At 42.1% G+C, this 24116-nt stretch overlaps 1 protein-coding gene across 1 annotated transcript; it reads right to left on the bottom strand.

The window, feature by feature from the left end:
• Positions 1-949: 949 nt before the first annotated feature.
• LOC126064370 (prothymosin alpha-like) lies at positions 950-23847 on the bottom strand. Its single transcript, XM_049863381.1, has 4 exons — positions 23813-23847; positions 21756-21825; positions 1331-1762; positions 950-997 (listed from the first exon to the last, which is right to left on the bottom strand). Exons 1-4 carry the CDS (start codon positions 23845-23847, stop codon positions 950-952), a joined length of 585 nt encoding a protein of 194 aa, XP_049719338.1.
• Positions 23848-24116: the final 269 nt, after the last annotated feature.

Here is a 24116-nt window from a genome sequence, read left to right on the forward strand (position 1 = left end):
AGGGGCTGGGGCTCATATCGGACAGAATCAGTCTGAGGTGTCCCTGCAGGTGCAGAACAACGAATGTTTGCACAGAGAGCCTCAACTTTTCCTTCCAGCTACACATCACAGAGGTGATGCCAACAGGGGGCAGGGGGGCCTGGGAGGAACTGAGTCACCATTATCCCTTAGCGAGGCCATCTTGTGAATCCTGAACCCTAGGGTGGCTGAGTCAACCGATGACAAGGACATCCTCATAGAAGTTGTCCACCAATCCTGATGGACCAGGTTCCGGAGCATGCCGCGAAGAGGAGCTCCACTCTATTTTCCTCCCCTATAAACCCCTGTGGTAACCGATTGGCAGCCGTCTTAGCGACGCAGGTCCCAGTGTGCTCCTTTGCTTGGCCAACCAAATGAAATTTTATTTGCTTGCACTGGACTAGTATCTCAGTATAGCACCGATAGAGACCTGGAAGACAGTTAACAAGTTTATTTTTCTCCTGAGATCATAATTAGCATAGTCACACCACAAAGTCAGATGTAGGACAGAAGCTCTGAAGGCTGGTTTGGTCAACCAAGATCATTAAAAATGGCTGACCCCTAACGATATGTACAAAAATATAACATTTAAGTTCTACTCCGTCCTCTAGGGTCGCTATGAGTCGGAATCTACTCGATGGCATGGGGTTGGGTTGGGTAAGTAAAACCAAATTTTCCTCTCCAAATACTTTTAAGGAAAAAAGCAGGGCCTTGGAAGCTTTGGCACTTTTCTCCTTTCCTGTTGCAAATTCATGTTGTGGTGTGGTTTGGGTTGTGTGGTGGAGAGCACGTGCCATCTGCGGGTGGCGCTGCCCACTGGGGGTGAGACTCCATTTGACTGTCACCAAGTTTAGATTTTGAGACGTTAAGTGGGGGTGAATAGGTCATGGTGACTTTTTTTTTTTAAGTTCAACTTTTCCTTTTTTGCTGTCTAGTCATCCTCATCGGTTTTCTGCTTCTCGGTGTCAACATCGTCATCCTCATCATTGTTACCAGACCTCCAGGTGTCGCTCCATGCGACACTGAGGCACGAGTGGGGCTAAAGCCAAAAAAGAACAATTTTACTTGATTGGCGGCCAAGCCAAGGAGCACCCTGTGACCTGCAACGCCAAGATGGCTCTCTCATCGGCAGGCACAGGGGTTTATACACCGGGAGGAAACAGAATAGGGCTGGGTTCTTCTTCAGGGCGTGATCCATCAGGACTGGTGGACAGCTCCTGTAATGATGCCCATGTTGTCAGTCCCACGGGGTCGCTGAAGGAGGGGAAGTGGCGGCCTAGCTCTGCTCAGCCGCCTTTAGGTGGCTGCCGGCCTCACCATCTTCAGCTGCCCCTTTGCCAGTAGCTGCCTCAGCCTTATCTTCATCGCCATTCTCTTCCTCTCCATCCCCCTCTTCCTCTCCATCCCCATCTTCCTCCTCCTCGTCTTCCTCCCCACCTCTCCCTTCCCCCACTTCCTCTTCTTGGTCTACTTCGTGGTCAGGCTCCTGTCCCCCATTTTCGTTGTCAGCATTCCCACAAGCAGGTGCGTCTTCTCCAATCTCCGCCTCCCCCACAACGTCCTTCTTCTCCTTTGTGTCCTCGGTGGTGGTCTGGGAGCTGGCGTCCTCTGCCACCACTGACAGGGTGGGGCACGCCGCTGCTCTGATGCGGCGGACTACGAGGAAAGCGCCAGTCTCCAGACGTTGGTGACAAACTGCCCGAGTCTGCGGCAGCGAAGGAGGCCTATGGCGAAGGGGTGGCTGCTGGGAGCGGGAAACACAGCCGGGAACAGTGCACAGAGGGCTTTTCAGAGTAGCCAGTGGCTTATTAAATTTTTTTTAATTATTAAAAAATGATAAAAAAAGAGGTAAGAATAAATATAAATCCCCCAAAGTTTCATTACCTAAAATGTAACTATTACTAACATTTCGATGGAAAAATTTCCAATGCTTTCTTCTCGATAAGAGCTTTTCTTAAAGTCACCATCCTGTATATGCAATTTTTATCCTACTCTTTAAGCTTAATATATCTTAAGCATTTTTTCATGTTCGTTCTGTCAGAAGAAATTGAGTCAATAATAAAATTAATCTATTAGATGACGTTTATTCGGGCAGAGGATTCCTAAATCAGGTAGGACCACTAGTACATGTGGAAAGGTACTCCACTCAGTACCTGCAATGCCTGGGTTTTTGACAAACCGGGAAAGCAAAGAAACTTATTTCTGATTGGTTTATACTGAACTGCTGTCAGGGCCTTATTAGTCACTGAGGGTGCCATGATTTACCGGGAAGCTAGGCAGTTATAAGACACTTTATCTTGCTTCATGTGGTGCGGTGAATTACTTGATATGGCCCTTCTAGCCATAGTCTTTCTAACTCCCACCACATGACTGGGCGAGGAATGTGCTGATTAGGTACTTGTGGCCCCCCAAGGGGTTTGGATGTTGTGTTGTTGTTGTTAGGTGCCGTCATGTTGATTCTGACTCGTAGTGACCCTATGTAACACAGAATGAAACACTACCCAGTCCTTCGCCATCCTTACAATCTTTGTTATACTTGAGCCCATTGTTGCAGCCACTGTGTCAATCCATCTCATTAGGGGTCTTCCTCTTTTCCGCTGACCCTGCACTTTACCAAGCATGATGTTCTTGTCCAGGGACTGATCCCTTTCTACAACATGTCCAAAGTACGTAAGACGCAGTCTTGCCATCCTTGCTTCTAAGGAACGTTCTGGTTGTCCTTCTTCCAAGACAGATTTGTTCACTCTTTTGGTGGTCCGTGGTATATTCAATATACTTTGCCAACACAATTCAAAGGCGTCAGTTCTTCTTCAGTCTTCCTTATTCATTGTCCAGCTTTCACGTACATATGATGGGATTGACAATACCATGGCTTGGGTCAGGAGCACCTTAGTCTTTAAGGTGACATCTTTGCTCTTCAACACTTTAAAGAGGTCCTTTGTGGCAGATTTGCCCAGTGCAATGCATCTTTTGATTTCTTGACTGCTGCTTCCATGGATGTTGATTGTGGATCCAAGTAAAATGAAATCCTTAACAACTTCAATCTTTTCTCCATTGATCATGATGTTGCTCATTGGTCCAGTTGTGAGGATTTTTGTTTTCTTTATGTTGAGGTGTAATCCATACTGAAGGCTGTGGTCCTTGATCTTCGTTAGTAAGTGCTTCAAGTCCTCTTCACTTTCAGCAAGCAAGGTTGTGTCATCTGTATAACACAGGTTGTTAATGAGTCTTCCTCCAATCCTGATGCCCTGTTCTTCTTCATACAGTCCAGCTTCTCGGATTATTTGCTCAGCATACGGATTGAATAGGTATGGTAAAAGGATAAAACCTTTCCTGAGTGTAAACCACTCAGTATCTCCTTGTTCTGTCCGAACAACTGCCTCTTGATCTATGTACAGGTTCCACATGAGCACAATTAAGTGCTCTGGAATTCCCAGTCTTCGCGAAGTTATCTACAATTTGTTATGATCCACACAGTCGAGTGCCTTTGCATAATGAATAAAACACAGGTAAACATCCTCCTGGTAGGTAGCCAGGATCCATTTGACAACAGCAATGATATCCCTGGTTCCACATCCTGTTCTGAATCTGACCTGAATTTCTGGCAGTTTCCTGTCGATACACTGCTGCAGCCACTTTTGAATGATCTCCAGCAAAACTTTCCTTGCATGTGGTATTAATGATATTGATTGATAATTTCTGCATTCGGTTGGATCACCTTTCTTGGGAATAAGCGTAAATATGGATCTCTTTGAGTCGGTTGGCCAGGTAGCCATCTTCCAAATTTCTTGGCATAGACAATTGAGCACTTCCAGCACTGCATCTGTTTGTTGAAACATCTCAATTGATATTCCATCAATTCCTGGAGCCTTGTTTTTTGCCAATGCCTTCAGTGCAGCTTGAACTTCTTCCTTCAGTACCATCGGTTTCTGATCATATTCTACCTCCTGAAATGGTTGAACATTAACTAATTATTTTTGGTATAATGACTCTGTGTATACCTTCCATCTTCTTTTGATACTTCCTACATCATTTAATATTTTCCCCATAGAATCCCTCACTGTTTCAACTCGAGGCTAATTTTTTCTTCAATTCTTTCAACTTGAGAAATGCTGAGCACGTTCTTCCCTTTTGGTTTTCTATCTCCAGCTCTCTGCACATGTCATTATAATACTTTGCCTTCTGGAGCTGCCCTTTGAAATCTTCTGTTCAGTTCTTTTACTTCATCATTTTTTCCTTTTGCTTCAGCTGCTCGACGTTCAAGAGCAAGTTTCAGAGTCTCCTCTGACATCCATCTTGGTCTTTTCTTTCTTTCCTGTCTTTTCAATGACCTCTTGCTTTCTTCATGTATGATGTCCTTGATGTCATTCCACAACTCGTCTGGTCTTCTGTCATTAGTGCTCAGTGTGTCAAATCTATTCTTGAGATGCTCTCTAAATTCAGGTAGAATATACTCAAGGTCATATTTTGGCTGTTGTGTACTTGCTCTGATTTTCTTCAGTTTCAACTTGAACTTGCATATGAACAGTTCATGGTCTGTCCCACAGTCGGCCCCTGGCCTTGTTCTGACTGATATTGAGGTTTCCCGTTGTCTCTTTCCACAGATGTAGTAGCTTTGATTCCTGTATATGCTATCTGGTGAGGTCCATGTGTATAATTGCCATTTATGTTGGTGAGAAAAGGTATTTGCCATGAAGAAGTCGTTGGTCTTGCAAAATTCTATCATTCAATCTCTGGCATTGTTTCTATCGCTAAGGCCATTATTTTCCAACTACTGATCCTTTTGGTCTCCAACTTTTGCATTCCAATCACCAGTAATTATCAGTGCATCCTGAATGCATGTTCGATCAATTTCAGACTGCAGAAGCTGATAAAAATCTTCAGTTTCTTCATCTTTGGCCTTAGTGGTTGGTGTGTAAATTTGAATAGTAGTCATATTAATTGGTCTTTCTTGTAGGCATGTGGATATTATCCTGTCACTAACAGTGTTGTACTTCAGGATAGATCTTGAAATGTTCTTTTTAACGATGAGTGCAACACCATTCCCCTTCAAATTGTCATTCCTGGCATAGTAGACCATATCATTATCCAATTCCAAATGGCCAATACCAGACCATTTGAGCTCGCTAATGCTTAGGATATCAATGTTTATGCGTTCCATTTCATTTTTACAATTTCCAGTTTTCCTAGATTCATACTTTGCACATTTCAGGTTCCGATTATTAATGGATGTTTGCAGCTATTTCTTTCTCATTTTGAGTCACGCCACATCAGCAAATGAAGGTCCCGAAAGCTTTACTGCATCCATGTCATTAAGGTCGACTCTACTTTGAAAAGGCGGCTCTTCCCAAGTCGTATTTTGAGTGCCTTCCAACCTGGGGGGTTCATCTTCCAGCACTATATCAGACACTGTTCCACTGCAATTCATAAGGTTTTCACTGGCTAATTCTTTTCAGAAGTAGACTGCCAGATCCTTCTTCCTCGTCTGTCTTAGTCTGGAAGCTCAGCTGAAACCTTTCCTCTGTGGGTGACCCTGCTGGTATCTGAATACCGGTGGCATAGCTCCTAGCATCACAGCAAAGCCCCACAGTACGACAAACTGGCAGGCACGTGGGGGAAAGGATTGAATAGCTTGCCAATAATGTAAATAAGATGAACGGCAGCCTTGTCAGGGTGAAACCATGTAAATAAGGTCTGTGGAACCCTAAGGAGGGAATTAGTCAGTTTTGCCATCCTGCTACACTTAAAGGGAGACATGGAGAGAGAGAGAGAGAGAGGAGCTGTAACAAGGAAGACATAGAGAGGCAGCAGAGGCAGCAGAACCAGGACAGAGAGGAAGAGCTATAACACCAGAGACAGCAAGAAGCAGCAGCAGAGAATCAGTGGGAGCAGAACCAGGAGACCAGCAGGAGACAGAGCAGTGGGCTTCCTGGCCCAGGGAGTGAGAAAGGTGAGTGCCATAGGGCAGGAGCCTTGCTGGCGGAGTAGATGGCCTCCAGGCACTTGGCGGAGCTAGGTTTGCCACCCACAGAGCTAGAGCTGAGCACCTTTAGCCTGAGGCTTCCAGGCAGAGTAGGGTGCCTGTGGGCACTTACTGGCAGAGCTAAAAGTGGTTGCAGCAGTTCATTGACAGGGAACTGCCAGAAATTCAAGCTGGATTTAGAAGAGGATGTGGAATTAGGGATATTATTGCTAATGTCAGACCTGGTTGAAAACAGAGAATACCACAAAGATGTTTACCTTTGCTTTATTGACTGTGCAAAGGCATTTGACTGTGTGGATCATAACAAATTATAAATTACATTGCAAAGAATGGGAATTCCAGAACACTTAATTACGTTCATGTGGAACCTGTACCTAGACCAGGAGGCAGTTGTTTGAAGAGAGCAAGGGGATTCTGCATGGTTTAGAATCAAGAAAAGTGTGTGTCAGGGTTGTATCCTTTCACCATCCTTATGCAATCTGTGTATGCTGGGAAAATAATTGGAGACGCTAGGCTATATGAAGAAGAACTTGGCATCAGAATTAGTGGAAGACTCATAAACAGCCTGCGATATGCAGGTAATACAACTTTCCTTGCTGAAAGTGAAGAGGGCTTGAAGCACTTACCGATGAAGATGAAAGACCACAGCCTTCAATATGGATTACACCTCAACATAAAGGAAACAAAAACTCTCATGACTGGACCAGTAAGCAACATCATGATAAATGGAAAAAAGATAGACATTGTCAAGGATTTCATGTTACTTGGATCCACAGTCAACACCTGCAGAAGCAGCAGTCAGGAAATCAACCAAAGTGTTGCATTGGGCAAATATGCTGCAAAAGATTTCTTTAAAGGGTTAAAAAGCAAAGATGTCACTTTGAGGATCAAGGTGCACCTAACCCAAGCCATGATATTTTCAAATGCCTCATATGCATGGGAAAGCTGGACAATGAATAAGGAAGACCGAAGAAGAACTGATGCCTTTGAATTGTGGTGTTGGCAAAGAATATTGACCATATCGTGGTCTGCCAAAAGAATGAACAAATCTGTCTGGGGAGAAACACAGCCAGAATGCTCCTTGGAAGCAAGAATGGGAAGATTTCATCTTGCATACTTTGGACATGTTATCAGGAAGGACCAGTTTCTGGAGAAGGACATCATGCTTGGTAAAGTAGAGAGTCAGTGAAAAAGAGGAGGAGCCTCAATGAGATGAATTGACACAATGGCTGCGACAATTGTCTCAAGCATAACAACGATTGTGAGAATAGCGTGGGACCGGGCACTGTTTCGTTCTGTTGTACATAGGGTCACTATGAGTAGAAACCAACTGGATGGCATCTAACAACAACAACAACAAGGGCCCTCACGTGCCTTAATCTAGTCCTGGTTAGGAATCATACTTCATTTACGCTGACTCCCAGCCAGGAAAGGAAGGACCTGATAAAGGAAGTGAAATCAGTGGGGTTAATACCTTCTGGCAAGACAACTCATTTGTTTCTAATTCTTTCAAAAAAATTTAGAACGTTAGCCCAATGCTCACTTTCATTGTATGAGTGGAATTCTAGTGGAACCCCAAAGGTTCCAAGATGCAGCCTCCTGACATTCTGCTGCCATCAAGGCATTGGAGGGCACAGGTGTTACCCAAGTCCTGAAGAGTTTTATGATCTTTATACCAGCTAGATCCTCCACAAAGAAAAGCATAACCTTTGGGTGCAAAGGTAACAGCTGCTCCAGTGTCGTTATTCACAGGTTCCTTATAGGGAATGGCATTATTTGCCTGAATTAACCAATTTTCAGAAACAGAATGATCACAAATAGAGAGTCTTCCCAAATCATAGGGATTGGGGAACTCCTGACAGACTAAAGCATCTCTTTTGTAAAGGTTAGATTTTTTCCCTGAAGAAGAACAGTTTTCACCTAGGAAATCAAAGTTCCTGGTTCTGTAGAGATGGAACCCAAATCCGGCAAAGCCTAAATTGTTGAGGGATCCATAAGAATGCTTATGTTCTGATGGGGCCCAATCTGTATAATTGGTTCTTATTAACAGTAATCAGTTATGTTTTTTATTTCAGTGAGATTAAAGCCAGGAGCAGTTAACTCATATTGGGCATTTGGAGGATGCCAGAATCTAACTCTAATTCCATGAGTTACTGGGATGGTTGAGTTGACAACGGCATTCAGGATTCCAGGGTAATCAAGGACAGATAAAGCTAAAGGGGAGCCCTGGTGGTGCAGTGGTTAAGAGCTTGGCTGCTAACCAAAAAGGTCAGCAGTTTGAACCCACCAACTGCTCCTCGGAAACCCTATGGGGCAGTTCTACTCTGTCCTTTAGGGTTGCTATGAGTTGGAATCAACTCAACAACAACAGGTTAAAGCCATAGGATCGGAAGTAGAATGTACTGAGTAGGGGAAAGGTGGCAAATCCAACAATTTGTCAAATGTCCTGCTGAAGCTACTGCCTGGGTTAATCTAACAAAAGCATTATCTTTCCATTTTTAGGGTTTAAATACAAGCAGGGATAATCAAGAAAAACAATCAACTTATTTATCATCAAAAGAATGTTTAGGGGGCAGGGCCAAGATGGCAGAGAACTCAGACACTTCCGGTGAACCCTCTTACAACAAAGACCCCCCCCAAAAAAGTGAAATGATCATATTTATGACAAGCTAGGCTCCCTGAACATCAAAGACAAAGTTAGAAAATGGACTGAGCAGCAAGGGGAGGGAGAGAGGGTACAGAAGCAGAGTGGAGTTGCCAGATCTGAATCACTGGGAACCCTCAGGCACATTCCTGGGAATGACCGCAGCAAGCTGGTGGTACTGTTTGGCCGCAGTTTTCTCAGGGAGAAACAGCCAACCACACGGCCTACTCGCACCTCTGGAACCAGAGAAGAATGGAACTCTCAGCAAAAGCTGAGTACTTGCATATATTTGACCGTGCCTCCAGCCCCCAAGCCAACTTCAGTGGTTGTTGATTTCCCTGGGCCTGAGATAGGTCCCGCTGAGCACCCTGAGCCATCCTCCTGGCCTTGGAGAAGGAATAAATTCACAACTGGGGAAAAGACAATCTGCCAGCACCACTAACCTGGGAAGCTCAGGACAGAGGCGGCTCCTGTCCAGGCATAAACAGTCTGTGGACTTTGAATACCTTTCCCCTGCTGCATGGACCTCTGTGGGCCTGTTTCAGGAGAATAGGCCCTTATTGGCAGATTGCAACAGTTTCAGCTATGTGCTGGAGAGGTGGGAGTTTGACATTTGTCACTGCTTTGCCTATTAAACAGGGTCCTCACCTACCCACATCAGGGGCCTAAGGACTGGTGGCTCCACTCAGGTCACCCAGCCACCTGAGACAGAGGTCCAATGATAACTGGTACCTCCCATTCCTTACAACCAAAAGAATTGGGTGCCCATGGTCCATCTGCAGAACCCACCCACCTGTGCACTCTAGGGAACAAGGATGTGCTTTCCTCACAGTCATTCGGGGAACAGTCATAAGCCCCCTGCCTTGTTCAGAGCGTGATACCCTGCTGCAACCAGATACCTGCACCTACACCACTCACTCCTGCCCCTCTAAGACTGTAGGACAGCCTGTACCACACACTTGATGACCAACTACCTGAACACCTGAGCTGAATCCATACAAGAAAAATGAATGGAGTCCTAGGCTGATATACCTGATAATAGCTCTAGCCATCTGGTGACAGGACATTAGAGCTTCAAAGGTGAAAATAATCAAGCTAGCTCACTCAAGCTACCTATTTTGGCATAGCAAAACAAAACAAAAAAAGAAGCTAGGATATAGTAAACAAACAAAATAAACTAATACGATAACTTATAGATGGCTTGGAGACAACAGTCAATATTAAATCAAATAAAGAAGCAGACTATGATTGCTTCAACAAGCTCTCAAAACAAAGAATCAAAGGATCTTCTGGATGAAGGTGCCTTCCTGGAATTACTGGATGCAGAATACAAAATATTAATATACAGAACCCTTCAAGACATCAGGAACAAGATCAGGAAGGAAATCAGGCAATACATAAAAAAGTCAAGGAACACACAGATAAAGCAGTTGAAGAAATTAAAAAGGTTATTCAAGAACAGAATGAAAAATTTAATAAGCTGCAAGAATCCATAGAGAGACAGCAGTCAGAAATTCAGAAGATTAATAATAAAATTACAGAATTAGACAACTCAATAGAAAGTCAGAGGAGCAGAACTGAGCTAGTGGAAGGCAGAATTGGTGAGATTGAAGATACAGCACTTGGCACCAATGTATTTGAAGAAAAATCAGATGGAAGGATTTTAAAAAATGAAGAAACCCTAAGAATCATGTGGTACTCTATCAAGAAAAATAACCTACGAGGGATTGGAGTACCAGAACAGGGAGAGATAACACAAAATACAGACAGAATTGTTGAAGATTTGTTGGCAGAAAACTTCCCTGATATTGTGAAACACGAGAAGATATCTATCCAGGATGCTCATCGAACTCCACGTAAGGTAGATCTTAAAAGAAAGTCACCAAGACATATTATAATCAAACTTGCTAAAACCAAAGATAAAGAGAGGATATTAAGAGCAGCTAGGGATAAACGAAAAGTCACCTACGAAGGAGAGTCAATAAGAATAAACTCGGACTACTCGGCAGAAACCATGCAGACAAGAAGGCAATGGGATGACTTATATAAAGCATTGAAGGAAAAAAATTGCCAACCAACCGTCATATACCCAGCAAAAACATCTCTCAAATATGAAGGTGAAATTAGGACATTTCCAGATAAACAGAACTTTAGGGAATTCATAAAAAACAAACCAAAACTACAAGATATACTAACGGGAGCTCTCTGGTTAGAAAATCAATAATATCAGATATCAACCCAAGACTAGAACTCTGGACAGAGCAGTCAGATGTCAACCCAGATAAATCAAGATAAAAAAAAAAAAACTCGAAATAGGGAAACAGTGATGTCATTATGTAAAAGAAGACAACATTAAAACACTAAAGAGGGACTAAGAAATGTAATCATAGACCTTTCATATGGAGAGAAAGACAAGGTGATATAAAGAAATAAAAGTTAGGTTTAAACTTAGAAAAATAGGGGTAAATATTAAGGTAATGACAAAGGAGACTAACAATCCCATTTATCAAAATAAAATACAAGAAAAAAACAGAGACTCAGCAGAAACAAAATCAACAACAATGAGTATGAGGAAAAGACAACATATAAACTACTCAACACAAAAAATTAAGTGGGAAAAAGAAACTCTCAACAACACATGCAAAAAAAAAGACATCAAAATGACAGCACAAAACTCATACCTATCCATAATTACACTGAGTGTAAATGGACTAAATGCACCAACAAAGAGACAGAGAGTGGCAGAATGGATTAAAAAACATGGTCCGTCTATATGCTGCCTACAAGAGACACACCTTAGACTTGGAGACACAAATAAACTAAAACTTAAAGGAGGGAAAAAAAATATATCAAGCAAACAACAATCAAAAAAGAGAAGGAGCAGCAATATTAATTTCTGACAAAATAGACTTTAAAATTAAATCCACCACAAATGGTGAGGAAGAACACTATATAATGATTAAAGGGACAATATACCAAGAGGATATAACCATATTAAATATTTATGCACCCAATGACAGGGCTGCAAGATACATAAAACAAACTCTAACAGGATTGAAAAGCGAGATAGACAGCACCAAAATAATAGTAGGAGACTTCAACACACCACTTTCGGTGAAGGACAGGACATCCAGAAAGAAGCTCAATAAAGACACGGAAGATCTAAATGCCACAATCAACCAACTTGACCTCATAGATATATACAGAACACTCCACCCAACAACAGCCAAGTATACTTTCTTTTCTATTGCACATGGAACATTCTCTAGAATAGACCACATATTTGGTCATAAAGCAATCCTTAGCAGAATCCAAAACACTGAAATATTACAAAACATCTTCTCAGACCACAAGGCCATAAAAGTAGAAATCAATAACAGAAAAAGTAGGGAAAAGAAATCGAACACTTGGAAACTGAACAATACCCTGCTCAAAAACAACTGAGTTATACAAGACATCAAGGATGGAATAAAGAAATTCATAGAACTCAATGAGAATGAAAACACTTCCTATCAGAACCTTGGAAACACAGCTAAAGCGGTGCTCAAAGGTCAATTTATATCAATAAGTGCACACATACAAAAAGAAGAAAGGGCTAAAATCAAAGAATTATCCGTACAACTTGAACAAATAGAGAGCAACAAAAGAAACCCTCAGGCACCAGAAGAACGCAAATAATAAAAATTAGAGCAGAACTAAATGAAATAGAGAACAGAAAAATAATTGAAAGAGTTAATAAGACCAAAAGCTGGTTCTTCGAAAAAATTTAACAAAATTGATAAACCATTGGCTAAACTGACAAAAGAAAAACAGGAGAGGAAACAAATAACCCAAACAAGAAATGAGATGGGCGATATGGCAACAGACCCAACTGAAATTAAAAGAATCATATCAGATTGTACTCTAGCAAATTTGAAAACCTAGAAGAAATGGGTGAATTTCTAGAAACGCACTACCTACCTAAACTCACACAAACAGAGGTAGAATAACTAAATAAACCTAGAACAAAAGAAGAGATTGAAAAGGTAATTTAAAAACTCCCAACAACAACAACAACAACAAAAACCCTGGCCAGACGGCTTCACTGCAGAGTTCTACCAAACTTTCAGAGAAGAGTTAACACCACTACTACTAAAGGTATTTCAGAGGATAGAAAAGGGCGGAATACTACCAAACTCACTCTATGAAGCCAGCATATCCCTGATACCAAAACCAGATAAAGACACCACAAAAAAAGAAAATTACAGTCCTATATCCCTCACAAATTTAGATGCAAAAATCCTCAACAAAATTCTAGCCAATAGAATTCAAGAACATATCAAAAAAATAATTGACCATAACCAAGTGGGATTCATAACAGGTAGGCTGGATTGGCTCAACATTAGAGACACAAGTAATGTAATCCATCATATAAATAAAAAACAAGAACTACATGATCTTAGCAATTGATGCAAAAAAAGGTTCAACACCCATTCATGATAAAAACTCGTAGCAAAATGGGAATAGAAGGAAAATTCCTCAACATAATAAAGGGCATTTTATACAAAGCCAACAACCAACATCATCCTAAATGGAGAGAGTCTGATAGCATTCTCCTTGAGATCGGGAACCAGACAAGGATGCCCTTTATCACCACTCTTATTCAACATTGTGCTGGAGGTCCTAGGCAGAGCAATTAGGCTAGATAAATAAAGGGCATACGGATTGGTAAGGGCGAAGTAAAAGTATCTCTATTTGCAGATGACATGATCTTATACAAAGAAAACTGTAAAGAATCTGCAAGAAAGCTACTGAAACTAATAGAAGAGTTCAGCAGAGGATCAGGATACAAGAGAAACATACAAAAATCAGTCGGATTCCTCTACACCAACAAAAAGAACACCAAAGAGGAAATCACCAAATCAATACCATTTACAGTAACCTCCAAGATGATAAAATACTTAGGAATAAATCTTACCAGAGACGCACAAGACCTATACAAAGCAAACTACAAGGCACTACTGCAAAAAACCAAGAGAGATCTGCATAAGTGGAAAAACATACCTTGCTCATGGATAGGAAGACTTAACGTAAAAATGTCTATTCTACCAAAAGCGATCTATAGATACAATGCAGTTCTGATCCAAATACCAACAACATTTTTTAATGAGATGGAGAAACAAATCACCAGCTTCGTATGGAAGGGAAAGAGGCCCCTGGATAAGTAAAACATTACTGAAAAAGAAAAACAAAGTGGGAGGCCTCACTCTACCTGATTTTAGAACCTACTATACCACCACAGTAGTCAAAACAGCCTGGTACTGGTACAACAACAAACACAGACCAATGGCACAGAATTGAGAATCCAGACATAAATCCATCCACATATGAGCAGCTAATATTTGACAAAGGCCCAAAGTCAGTTAAATGGGGAAAAGACAGCCTCTTTAACAAATGGTGCTGGCATAACTGGATATCCATCTGCAAAAAATGAAACAAGACCCATACCTCACACCACACACAAAAACTAACTCAAAATGGATCAAAGACGTAAATATAAAATCTAAAACGATGAAGATGATGGAAAAAAATAGTGACAATGCTAGGAGCCCTAATACATGGCATAAACAGTATACAAAACATTACTAACAATGCAGAAGAGAAACTAGATAACTGGGAGCTCCTAAAAATCAAACACCTATGCTCATCCAAAGACTTCACCAAAAGAGTAAAAAGATTCCCTACAGACTGGGAAAAAGTTTTTAGCTATGACATTTCCAGTCAGCGTCTGATCTCTAAAATCTACATGATACTGCAAAAACTCAACTGCAAATAAACAAATAACCCAGTTAAAAAATGGGGAAAGGATATGAACAGGCACTTCACTAAAAAAGACATTCAGGTAGCTAACAGATACATGAGGAAATGCTCACGATCATTAGCCATTAGAGAAATGCAAATCAAAACTACAATGAGATTTCATCTCACTCCAGCAAGGCTGGCATTCATCCAAAAAACACAAAATAATCAATGTTGGAGAGGTTGTGGAGAGACTGGAACACATATACACTGCTGGTGGGAATGCAAAATGGTACAACCTCTTTGGAAATCGATTTGGCGCTTCCTTAAAAAACTAGAAATAGAATTACCATAGGATCCAGCAATCCCACTCCTAGGAACATATCCTAGAGAAATAAGAGCCTTTACTCAGATAGATATATGCACACCTGTTTTCATCGCAGCACTGTTTATAATAGCAAAAGATGGAAGCAACCAAGGTGCCATCAACGGATGAATGGATAAATAAATCACGGTATATTCACACAATGGAATACTACACATTGGTGAAGAACAATGATGAATCCATGAAACATTTCATAAGATGGAGGAATCTGGAAGGCATTATGCTGAGTGAAATTAGTCGGTTGCAGAAGGACAATATTGTACGAGACAACTACTATTATAAGAACTCAAGAAATAGTTTAAACAGAAAAGAAAATATTCTTTGATGGTTACGAGAGTGTGGATGGAGGGAGGAAGAGTGTTTTCATTAATTAGATAGTAGGTAAGTACTATTTTAGATGAAGGGAAAGGCAACACACAATACAGGAGAGGTGAGCACAACTGGACTAAACCAAAAGCAAAGAAGTTTCCTGAATAAACTGAATGCTTTGAAGGCCAGCGTAGCAGGGGCGGGGATTTGGGGACCATGGCCTCAGGGGACATCTAAGTCAATTGGCATAATAAAACCTACTAAGAAAACATTCTGCATCCCACTTTGGAGAGAGGCGTCTGGGGTTAAATGCTAGCAAGCGGCCATCTAAGATGCATCAAGTGGTCTCAACCCAGCTGGAGCAAAGGAGAATGAAGAACACCAAGGATACAAGGTAATTATGAGCCCAAGAGACACAAAGGGCCACATAAACTAGAGACTACATCAGCCTGAGACCGGAAGAGCTAGATGGTGCCTGGCTACAGCTGATGACTGCCCCGACAGGGAACACAACAGAGAACCCCTGAGGGAGTAGGAGAGCAGTGGACCGCCAACCTCAAATTCTCGTAAAAAGACCAGACTTAATGGTCTGACTGAGACTAAAAGGACCCCGGAGGTCATGGTCCCCAGACCTTCTCTTAGCTCAAGACAGGGACCATTCCCAAAGCCAACTCTTCAGACAGGGATTGGACTGGACTATGGGATAGAAGGAAACCCTGGTGGCATAATGGTTAAGTGCTATGGCTGCTAACCAAAGGGTCGGCAGTTCGAGTCCGCCAGGCGCTCCTTGGAAACTCTATGGGGCAATTCTAGTCTGTCCTATAGGGTCGCTATGAGTCGGAATCGACTCAATGGCACAGGGTCTGGGGTTTTATGCGATAGAAAATGATACTGGTGAAGAGTGAGCTTCTTAGATCAAGTAGACACATGAGACTATGTGGGAAGCTCCTGTCTGGAGGGGAGATGAGAGGGCAGAGGGGGTCAGAAGCTGGCCGAATGGACACGAAAATAGAGAGTGGAGGGAAGGAGTGTGCTGTCTCGTTAGGGGGAGAGCAACTAGGAGTATATAGCAAGGTGTATATAAATTTTTGTATGAGAGACTGACTTGCTTTGTAAATTTTCACTTAAAGCATAGTAAAAAAAATTTTTTTAAGATGCTGGTAAAATTAATTTTGGAAGTATATTTAATTTCACCAAAATATTATTTCAACATGTTATTAATACAAAAGTTATGAATGAGAAAAAAAAGAATGTTTAATAAGTCTATTGGTACAAGGGTGCTAAGGCCATTTGACGGGGAAAGAAGAGTCTTTTCAGTACATGGTACTAAGAAAATTGGATTTCCACAAGTAAAAAAATGAACAGGATCCATGCCTCATATCATCCACAAAAACAAATTCGAAATGGATTAAGGACCTAGATATTCAAGCCAAAACCATAAAATTCTCAGAAGAAACAACAGGGGCAACGCTGTCAGGCCTAGGTTTTAACAATGGATTATCTAATATAATAACAAAAGCACAAATAGCAAATAAAATAAATAGGGCCTCATAAAAATTAAAAACTTTCGTTCATCAAAAGACTTTACCAAAAAAGTGGAAAGACAAGCTACTGACTGGGAGAATATCTTCAGAAACCACATATGGGACAAGAATCTAATAACCAAAATGTATATAAAACCTTGATCACAACAAAAAGACAAATAACTCAAGCATAAACTGGGCAAAGGACGTAAGTAGACATTTCACCAAAGAGGACATTCAAATAGCCACCAAACACATGAAAAAATGTTCAGCATCAGTAGTCATTAGAGAGATGCAAATCAAAACCACAGTGAGACACCATTTCACTCCCACTAGGATGGCTAAGATTAAAAACAATAATAAAAGCAAATGTTGGCGAGGATGTGGGGAAGTTGGAACCCTCGTCCATTCCTGGTGGAAATGCAAAATGGTACAGCCATTGTGGAAAACAGTGTGGCCGTTCCTCAAAAAACTAAAAATAGAACTGCCATATGACCCAGCAATTCCATTCCTAGATATGTACCCCAAAGACTTGAAAGCAGAGGCTCAAGCAGAGACTTGTACCCCAGTGTTCATTGCAGTACTATCCACAATAGCCGAATGTGGAATCAACTTAAATGCCTGTCAGTAGTTGAATGAATAAATAAAATGTGGTACATCTATACAATGGAATACTCCTTAGCCAGTATGAAAAATGAAGTCTTGATGCATGCTATGGTGTGGATGGAGCTGGAAGACATTATGCCGAGTGAAATAAGTCAATCACAAAATGACAAATATTGCATGACTTTAGAACTGCAGTTTTTACCAAAAGACCTGCAGGTGGAGCTCTCAAACAAAAATCGCAAAATGAAGCTTCAAACAAATAAGTTGCCAAACCAGTATTTCTAACCAAAACAGTGCCATGATGATATCTCCTATTATGCAGAAAGGCGATAAAGTTCATACTTCAGTAGCGGTTACCCCTGTTGGAGGACCTCTGAAGCAGACACAGAGTGTAAGAAGCAGAATACGATGGATCCACTGTGGCGCCAACAAACAGTCCAGGTCTCCTGGAGATCTGACGAGGTATTTGCTCGTGAAGACCCTGCTATCACTGCACCCATCTGTTGTAGGTAAACAACTTTCACCGAAGCCTTGTGCAACAAAGAGCTTTTTATTGTGACATATCAGAAAACAAAAATAGGAAATTGGCTGCAGAAGTACCATCTAGAAGTGCTTTCTATACAATTTTGACAGGTGCTGATTCATTAAAAGTAAATTACTTACAGACTATAATTGCTTAAAGACAACTAAGATCATGACTGGGTGACCTTTTCTTGTTTTTCTTTTCTAACAAAGTGGTCTCTTGGCTCAGGGATTCTAGGTCTGCCATATGATGTTTGTTTTTTATTTCTTACGTGGACTACATATGATAGTGGGTAGATCATTAACTCGCTTCCTGGGGTGAATCGTTATTTAGTTTTGGTACATACGTCCACTGCCCATTGAACCGGTTAGAGCATTCTGTCCTACTTCTTTGATGTAGTTTTCTGTTGTTTCAAGCTTTTCAGATTCTGACCAACAAGTTGACCTTCTTGGTTATGGCCTGCTGTGGTTAGATTAACCGTTTATCAGATCTTAAAAGCTTGTAAGCAGCCATTCAAGGCACAGCAATTCGTCTCTATTCGCCTGGAGTAACAGTGCAAGGAGAATCAGGAATAGGGGAGGATACCTCCTTTACCATGAGACCAGAAGTAATGGATGGTGCCCCCGCCAGTGGCAGATCACACCAGTAAACACAATACTCATGGGCTTATAGTAAGCAAGGTACACGCGGGCCTCATTGTGTTTACTTGCTAATTTGTAGTGCACAAATTTCACCAGTGTGATGAAACTCATGTGAAATTGTGCACTACAGATTAGTAAGTAAACACAATTAAGCTTATTGAGTAATCTGTCCCTGTGCCTGGCTACCATTATTGAACATTTTGATCCAAGATTCCGTAGAAGAATCCTGAGCAAAAGAGGGAAAATGCAGGACAGGATTTCAAATTATCATGGGCTCCAGACTTCCTGGAGCCATGAAGGTTGGATGAACCCTGGAAACTCTGGCCCTGAGATAATGTTGAAACCTGAAACCAAAAATATCTCCGAAGTTCTTAAAACCAAACAATAGTTTACCTTAACTAGGAAAAAATGTCTGCCTTGAACATTATGCTTTTTATAAGAACCATCTGTATGGGATCAGAGTGACAGCAGCAACTTCAAAGATTAGATAGGAACCTTAGGAAGCAGTGAGTTTATGTTAATGGAGGAGGAACAACTTGGAAAAGGAGAGTGAGAATGGTTGCATGACTCAAAGAACGTAAGCAATGTCACTAAATTTTACATGCAAAAGCTGTTGAATTGATGTATGTTTTGCTGGGTATATTCTCAACAACGACACCAAAATAAATAAATTTTTGCGAAGACATATTTAGGAAGAAAAATGAACAATACGAGATTCCTGATGGTTAAAGAAGAGCTTGTTCGTGTATTTTTAAGTGATGATAAACCCGTTGCCATCCAGTTGATTCCAACTCATAGTAACCCTATGGGACAGTAGAACTGCCCCATAGGGTTTCTAAGGCGGGGCTGTGGATTCGAACTGCCGGTCTTTTGTTTAGTAGCCGAGTTCTTAACTATTGCACCACCAGGGCCCCAAACCAAACCATTGCTGTCCAGTCGATTCCAACTCACAGCGACCCTATAGGACAGAGTAGAACTGCCCCATAGGGTTTCCAAGGAGCAGCTGGTGGATTTGAACTGCTAACCTGCTGGTTAGCAGCCAAGCTCTTAACCACTGCGCCACCAGCGTTTTAAATGATACAAAAAAAAAAAAAAAAAAAAAAAGAGTTGCCATGGAGTCAATTCCAACTCATGTGGGTATCAAAGTGCTGAGGTATTTAGCCATCACTGAATACATATCCAAGAGTTTTGCTCTTTAATATTAGTATTTACAATAAGCTGGAAGTTATATCTTTTGCGGGTATTTAAACCAGTGAGGAAAATTATGAGGAGACTGAGAACTTTACAACGTTTTGAAGTCAGTACTTCTCCAAACCTTGGAATCATCTTGAGTTAAGGTCTCCCTCTTGTGGCAAGACTCAGAATTTGCGTCGGATCGCAGTTCTAAAGAAGCATCTCCTGGCCTCCTGCAAGCCTAGCACTGCCTGTTGTAGTCACTGGGGATCTTTACCATAAAACTTGAGACGTGTGCAAGTATTCAATAATCCAGTTCCTATTGGACCATCACCCCTAGATCCATCTTGGCTCACCCCACCCCCAAAAGCAGGAAAAGAAAGATACCACCCTCTACCCAAACCCAGTTTGTGTGTGTGTGACTCAAAGTCTAGAATTGGGAGGGAAACAAGAATAGGACAGAGCAAGCAGTACATCATGTGGCAATTCTTTTTTGTGGTAAAATAAATACAGCATAAAATTTGCCATTTTAAGCATTTTTAAGTGTACAGTTCAGTGACATTAACTTCAGTTACAATGTTGTACAACCAGCATCCTTTATGGATTTCCAAAAGTTTTTCATCCCCCCAAACAGAAAGTCAATAGCCATTAAGCAATAACTCCCTATTCCCCTCTGCCCCCAGCCACTGCTAATCACTAATATAGTTTTGTTTCTAGGCATTTGTGTATTCTAGATATTTCATAACCAATAATATTCAGTGGTACGTACATCCCACATTTGATTCATTCATCACTTGGGCTGTTCCTCCTTTCTGGCTCTTGTGAATAACGTTGCACTGCGTACTGGTAAACAAGTATCTGCCTGAGCCTCTGCTTTGGGACTAGGTATACGCTCTCTGGGTATATACCTAGGAGCGGAATTGCTGGTGCTAGGTGTCTGTTTAACTTTTTGAGGGACGTGCAGCGATCATTCGTTAATTTGACAAATGTTTATTGAGTACCTACTATGTGCCATATATGATGCTCCACAATCTACTGGTAGGCTGCCATCTACCAGTAGAAGCCCCCTTACTTCTCTCCTATAAAAAGCTTAAAGAAGTTGTTTAAGAAATGAGGAGTGCAAATAAATAACAACTACAAGAATTCACACAAAAAATTAAAGGGTGCACAAACATTTGAAGAGATGTTCAAACTCTCTCTAGTAATTAAAGAAACACAGGTTAAAAACAGTGGGAATCATCTGTCCACAGTTAGACAGGCACAGGCCTAAACATTTGATAATAACCAGTGTTGACAAGGTTGTGGGGAAGCTGGCAAATAAACATCCTCATAGTTTGTTGATGAAGATACAAATTATACAACTTGAAGGGAAAGTAATATACTAAATTTTTACGTCATGAATTCCCCTTTCCACACACACCACACACATACACACCGTATAGCACACACACACACCACACACACCTTAAACACACCACATACACACTGCACACACACACCACACATAAACACACCATATATCACATACACCCCTCACACAAACACCAAACACACAGACCCCACACACCAAATTCATGCACACCACACACATACACCTCTAAACACAAACTCTATACACATACAACTTGCATACCACACATATACACACACTACTCACACATACACGCCTGCATACACTTCACACATACACCTGCACACACATACACGCCTGCACACACTTCACACATACACCTGCGCACACACACACCACACACCATACGCATACTCCACCCACTCCACGTACAACCCCACACACCACACATAACCCCACACACACACAAATTTTTGCATGTCAAACACACTACACATACGCACACACACCATACCACGAACAGCCCGTACGCACCACACATACTGCACATACACGCACGCCCATACACCAGCCACGTCACACACCACACACATATGCCTTTGCACACACACCCACACACCATGCACATCCCATGTGTACACAAACACCACGCATGTCCCACACACCATACACAGACCCGGCACACCGCACACAAACATACACTTCCACACAAGCACCCACACACACATACAAGCTCACTGGCCTTAAAAGTGACATCAGTGCTGGTTTTGCCCCTCAGTGTCTTAATCACTTGCTCCACTTACTGGCCTCAGTTTCCTCACCTGCGCGCAAGGGGATTCCCTCTCAGCTGTAACACTCTTTGGCTCCAAGTGCCTCTGGCCCAGGACTCTCCTGAAGAGCATGTGGCAGAGGACAGCTGACGGCTGACAGGCCATCAAAGGGGCATCCCAGGAATATCGTTCCCCGGATTGCTGTTGAGGCCCCCGAGCGCCTGGTGCTTAACTGTTGGGAGGGTCATGGACTTCCCTGCTGTAAGCCAGGATTCCACCCCCAGAACAGCGCTCATATGCAGTGTGTGCACTTTGCTGGTTTGCAGAGTGTTTCGTTGGTCCCCTGAGCCAGGTTAGGAACTCTGTGCTCATCACCTAAAAGCATTCGTCTCTGGTACCCATGGGCCACCTTGTTTTAGACTGACACCCCGGCCCATCCCATGACTCATCTGATAGAACTTTCCTGCTCCCCAGGAAACAGCTCGTGCTCCTGTTTCAGGTTTTCATTCCTTCCTTTATGCAACCCTTTATGCACAAACAGGAGGGAGCAGCTCCCACTTTGCTTTGCTCCCTCTTGCCTCAAAGTCTGCACGTGCTGCTTCCACTGCCTGGAACATTCTTCCCTTTTCCTCTGCCCAGGTAACTCCATTCATCTCTCAGATCCCAATTCAATTGTCATTTCCTCAGGGAAGTCTTCGCTAGCTTTGCCAGGTGGCTTGTCTCATTATAGTCCCTCAAGATGGTGCACACTTCTTTCCAGTACCAGCCCTGTCACAGTCCCACGTTTGTTTGTGTGATTACTCAATCAATGCCAGCTGCTGCTATTCCGGTACTAAGAGTTCTCTTCACTCCGTTCCAACTAATGCCTTATTACTCCAACCCCCTGCTAAAGTTAATAATTCTTTATATTAGAACTTGCCTTATTCATATTACTGTGTAGTTTCTGTCTACTGATTGAAGCCCAGCTAATATGGCTTTATAACTCATTACCGGTAATAGTTATGGTAAACATTTTTAAGATCATTGTCAAACTTTAGGAAATCTGTATCAAGTCTCACATGAGTTCTAAGACTGTGGGGCATTTCAAGATTCTTGCTCAGTGACTCATCTTAAACGCCCTTTGAATTATTGACATTTATTAACCAGTGTATCACAAATAAGGAGTCCTGGCAGCGCAGTGCTTGCTAACCAAAAGTTTGGCGGTTCAAACCCACCAACCGCTCTGCAGGAGAAAGATGTGGCAGTCTGTTTCTGTAAAGATTGCAGCCTTGGAAACTCTATGGGCCAGTTCTACCGTTTCCTGTAGGGTCGCTATGAGTTGGAATCGGCTCCACTGCTATGGGTTTCTTTCGGGTCTGGGTGTCACAGAGGTCCTCCTTGAAGTGGTGCTCCATGAGTTTCATTGTATCTTTGTCGATGTCAGTATTTCAAGTCAAATGAGCAAAAAAGTTACATCCTTTCCCTGTGTGTCCATATGATGCATTAATTGGATTATCAGACAATCCAAAAGCCTATTCATTATGTGTATTCAAAACTTATCTCTTCCTCGGAACCAGTTGCGGCTTCTTGTGTGATCTGAGAACTTTTTGTTACAATTGGATCCCCAGTGTCAGAATATTTATATTGGTTTTATCTTTCATCTTCATTGCTTTTATTTCACACTCCATTAATTTTAAGCTGAATTTAAAGGTGACAAAAGAAGGTATCCTTTACATACATTCAAAATCTACGATCTAATTTCTCAGTCATTTTATTAAAATATTACGAAACAATTTTTTTTTTCACGATTACGGGGTTTATTAGGGAAGTAACAGGTTGTAATTCGGGATCAGGATCAGGATCAGGAAGCATGTAGGCAAAGTCTCCCTTCTTCAGTGTAAAACAGCTCTATCACCTCCTCTCAGTCCCCTGAGGACAGTCTCCTCCCGGCTCCCTCAGGACAGGCCACCTGTCTTGGCACCTGCTCAGGCCCAGCCTCTGCCCTTCTCGGTCAAATGTTATGAAGCTCTTTAGCTCCACCAACAAGTACCCGGAGGCACCCCACTCCACCAGCAAGCCTCCTGCCCAGAGGCACTCAGCTGTTTAGCTCCATAGGCTGGCTAGCTCACTGTAGCCATGTTGCACTGTAGGCTGGGAAGCCCATCGTGCCGTCTCCTGCTGGTCTCTTGGTTCTGCTCCTGCGGTTTCTCTGCCGCTGCTTGTCTCCTTGTTGGGCCTTCTCCAGTGTTACGGCTCTCTGTCTCCTGGGTCTAGGAGGTTCTCATCACAGGGACCCCAGGTCCAAAGGACACTGTCATGGATTGAATTGTGTCCCCCCAAAATATCTATCAACTTGGCTAGGCCATGAGTCCCAGTATTGTGTGACTGTCCACCATTTTGTCATCTGATGTGATTTTCCTGTGTTGTAAATCC

Source organism: Elephas maximus, chromosome 20 (genome assembly GCF_024166365.1).
Source record: "Elephas maximus indicus isolate mEleMax1 chromosome 20, mEleMax1 primary haplotype, whole genome shotgun sequence".
NCBI classification, from domain to species: domain Eukaryota; kingdom Metazoa; phylum Chordata; class Mammalia; order Proboscidea; family Elephantidae; genus Elephas; species Elephas maximus.

Coding starts and splice junctions, on each gene's coding strand:
- LOC126064370 (XM_049863381.1), bottom strand. CDS start 23,847: ATGGGCTTCCCAGCCTACAGTGCAACATGGCTACA. Junction 21,826..23,812: donor TACAGTGCAACATGGCTACA/GTGAGCTAGCCA, acceptor CATGCTCTTCAG/GAGAGTCCTGGGCCAGAGGC. Junction 1,763..21,755: donor GGGAATCCCCTTGCGCGCAG/GTGAGGAAACTG, acceptor TCCCGCTCCCAG/CAGCCACCCCTTCGCCATAG.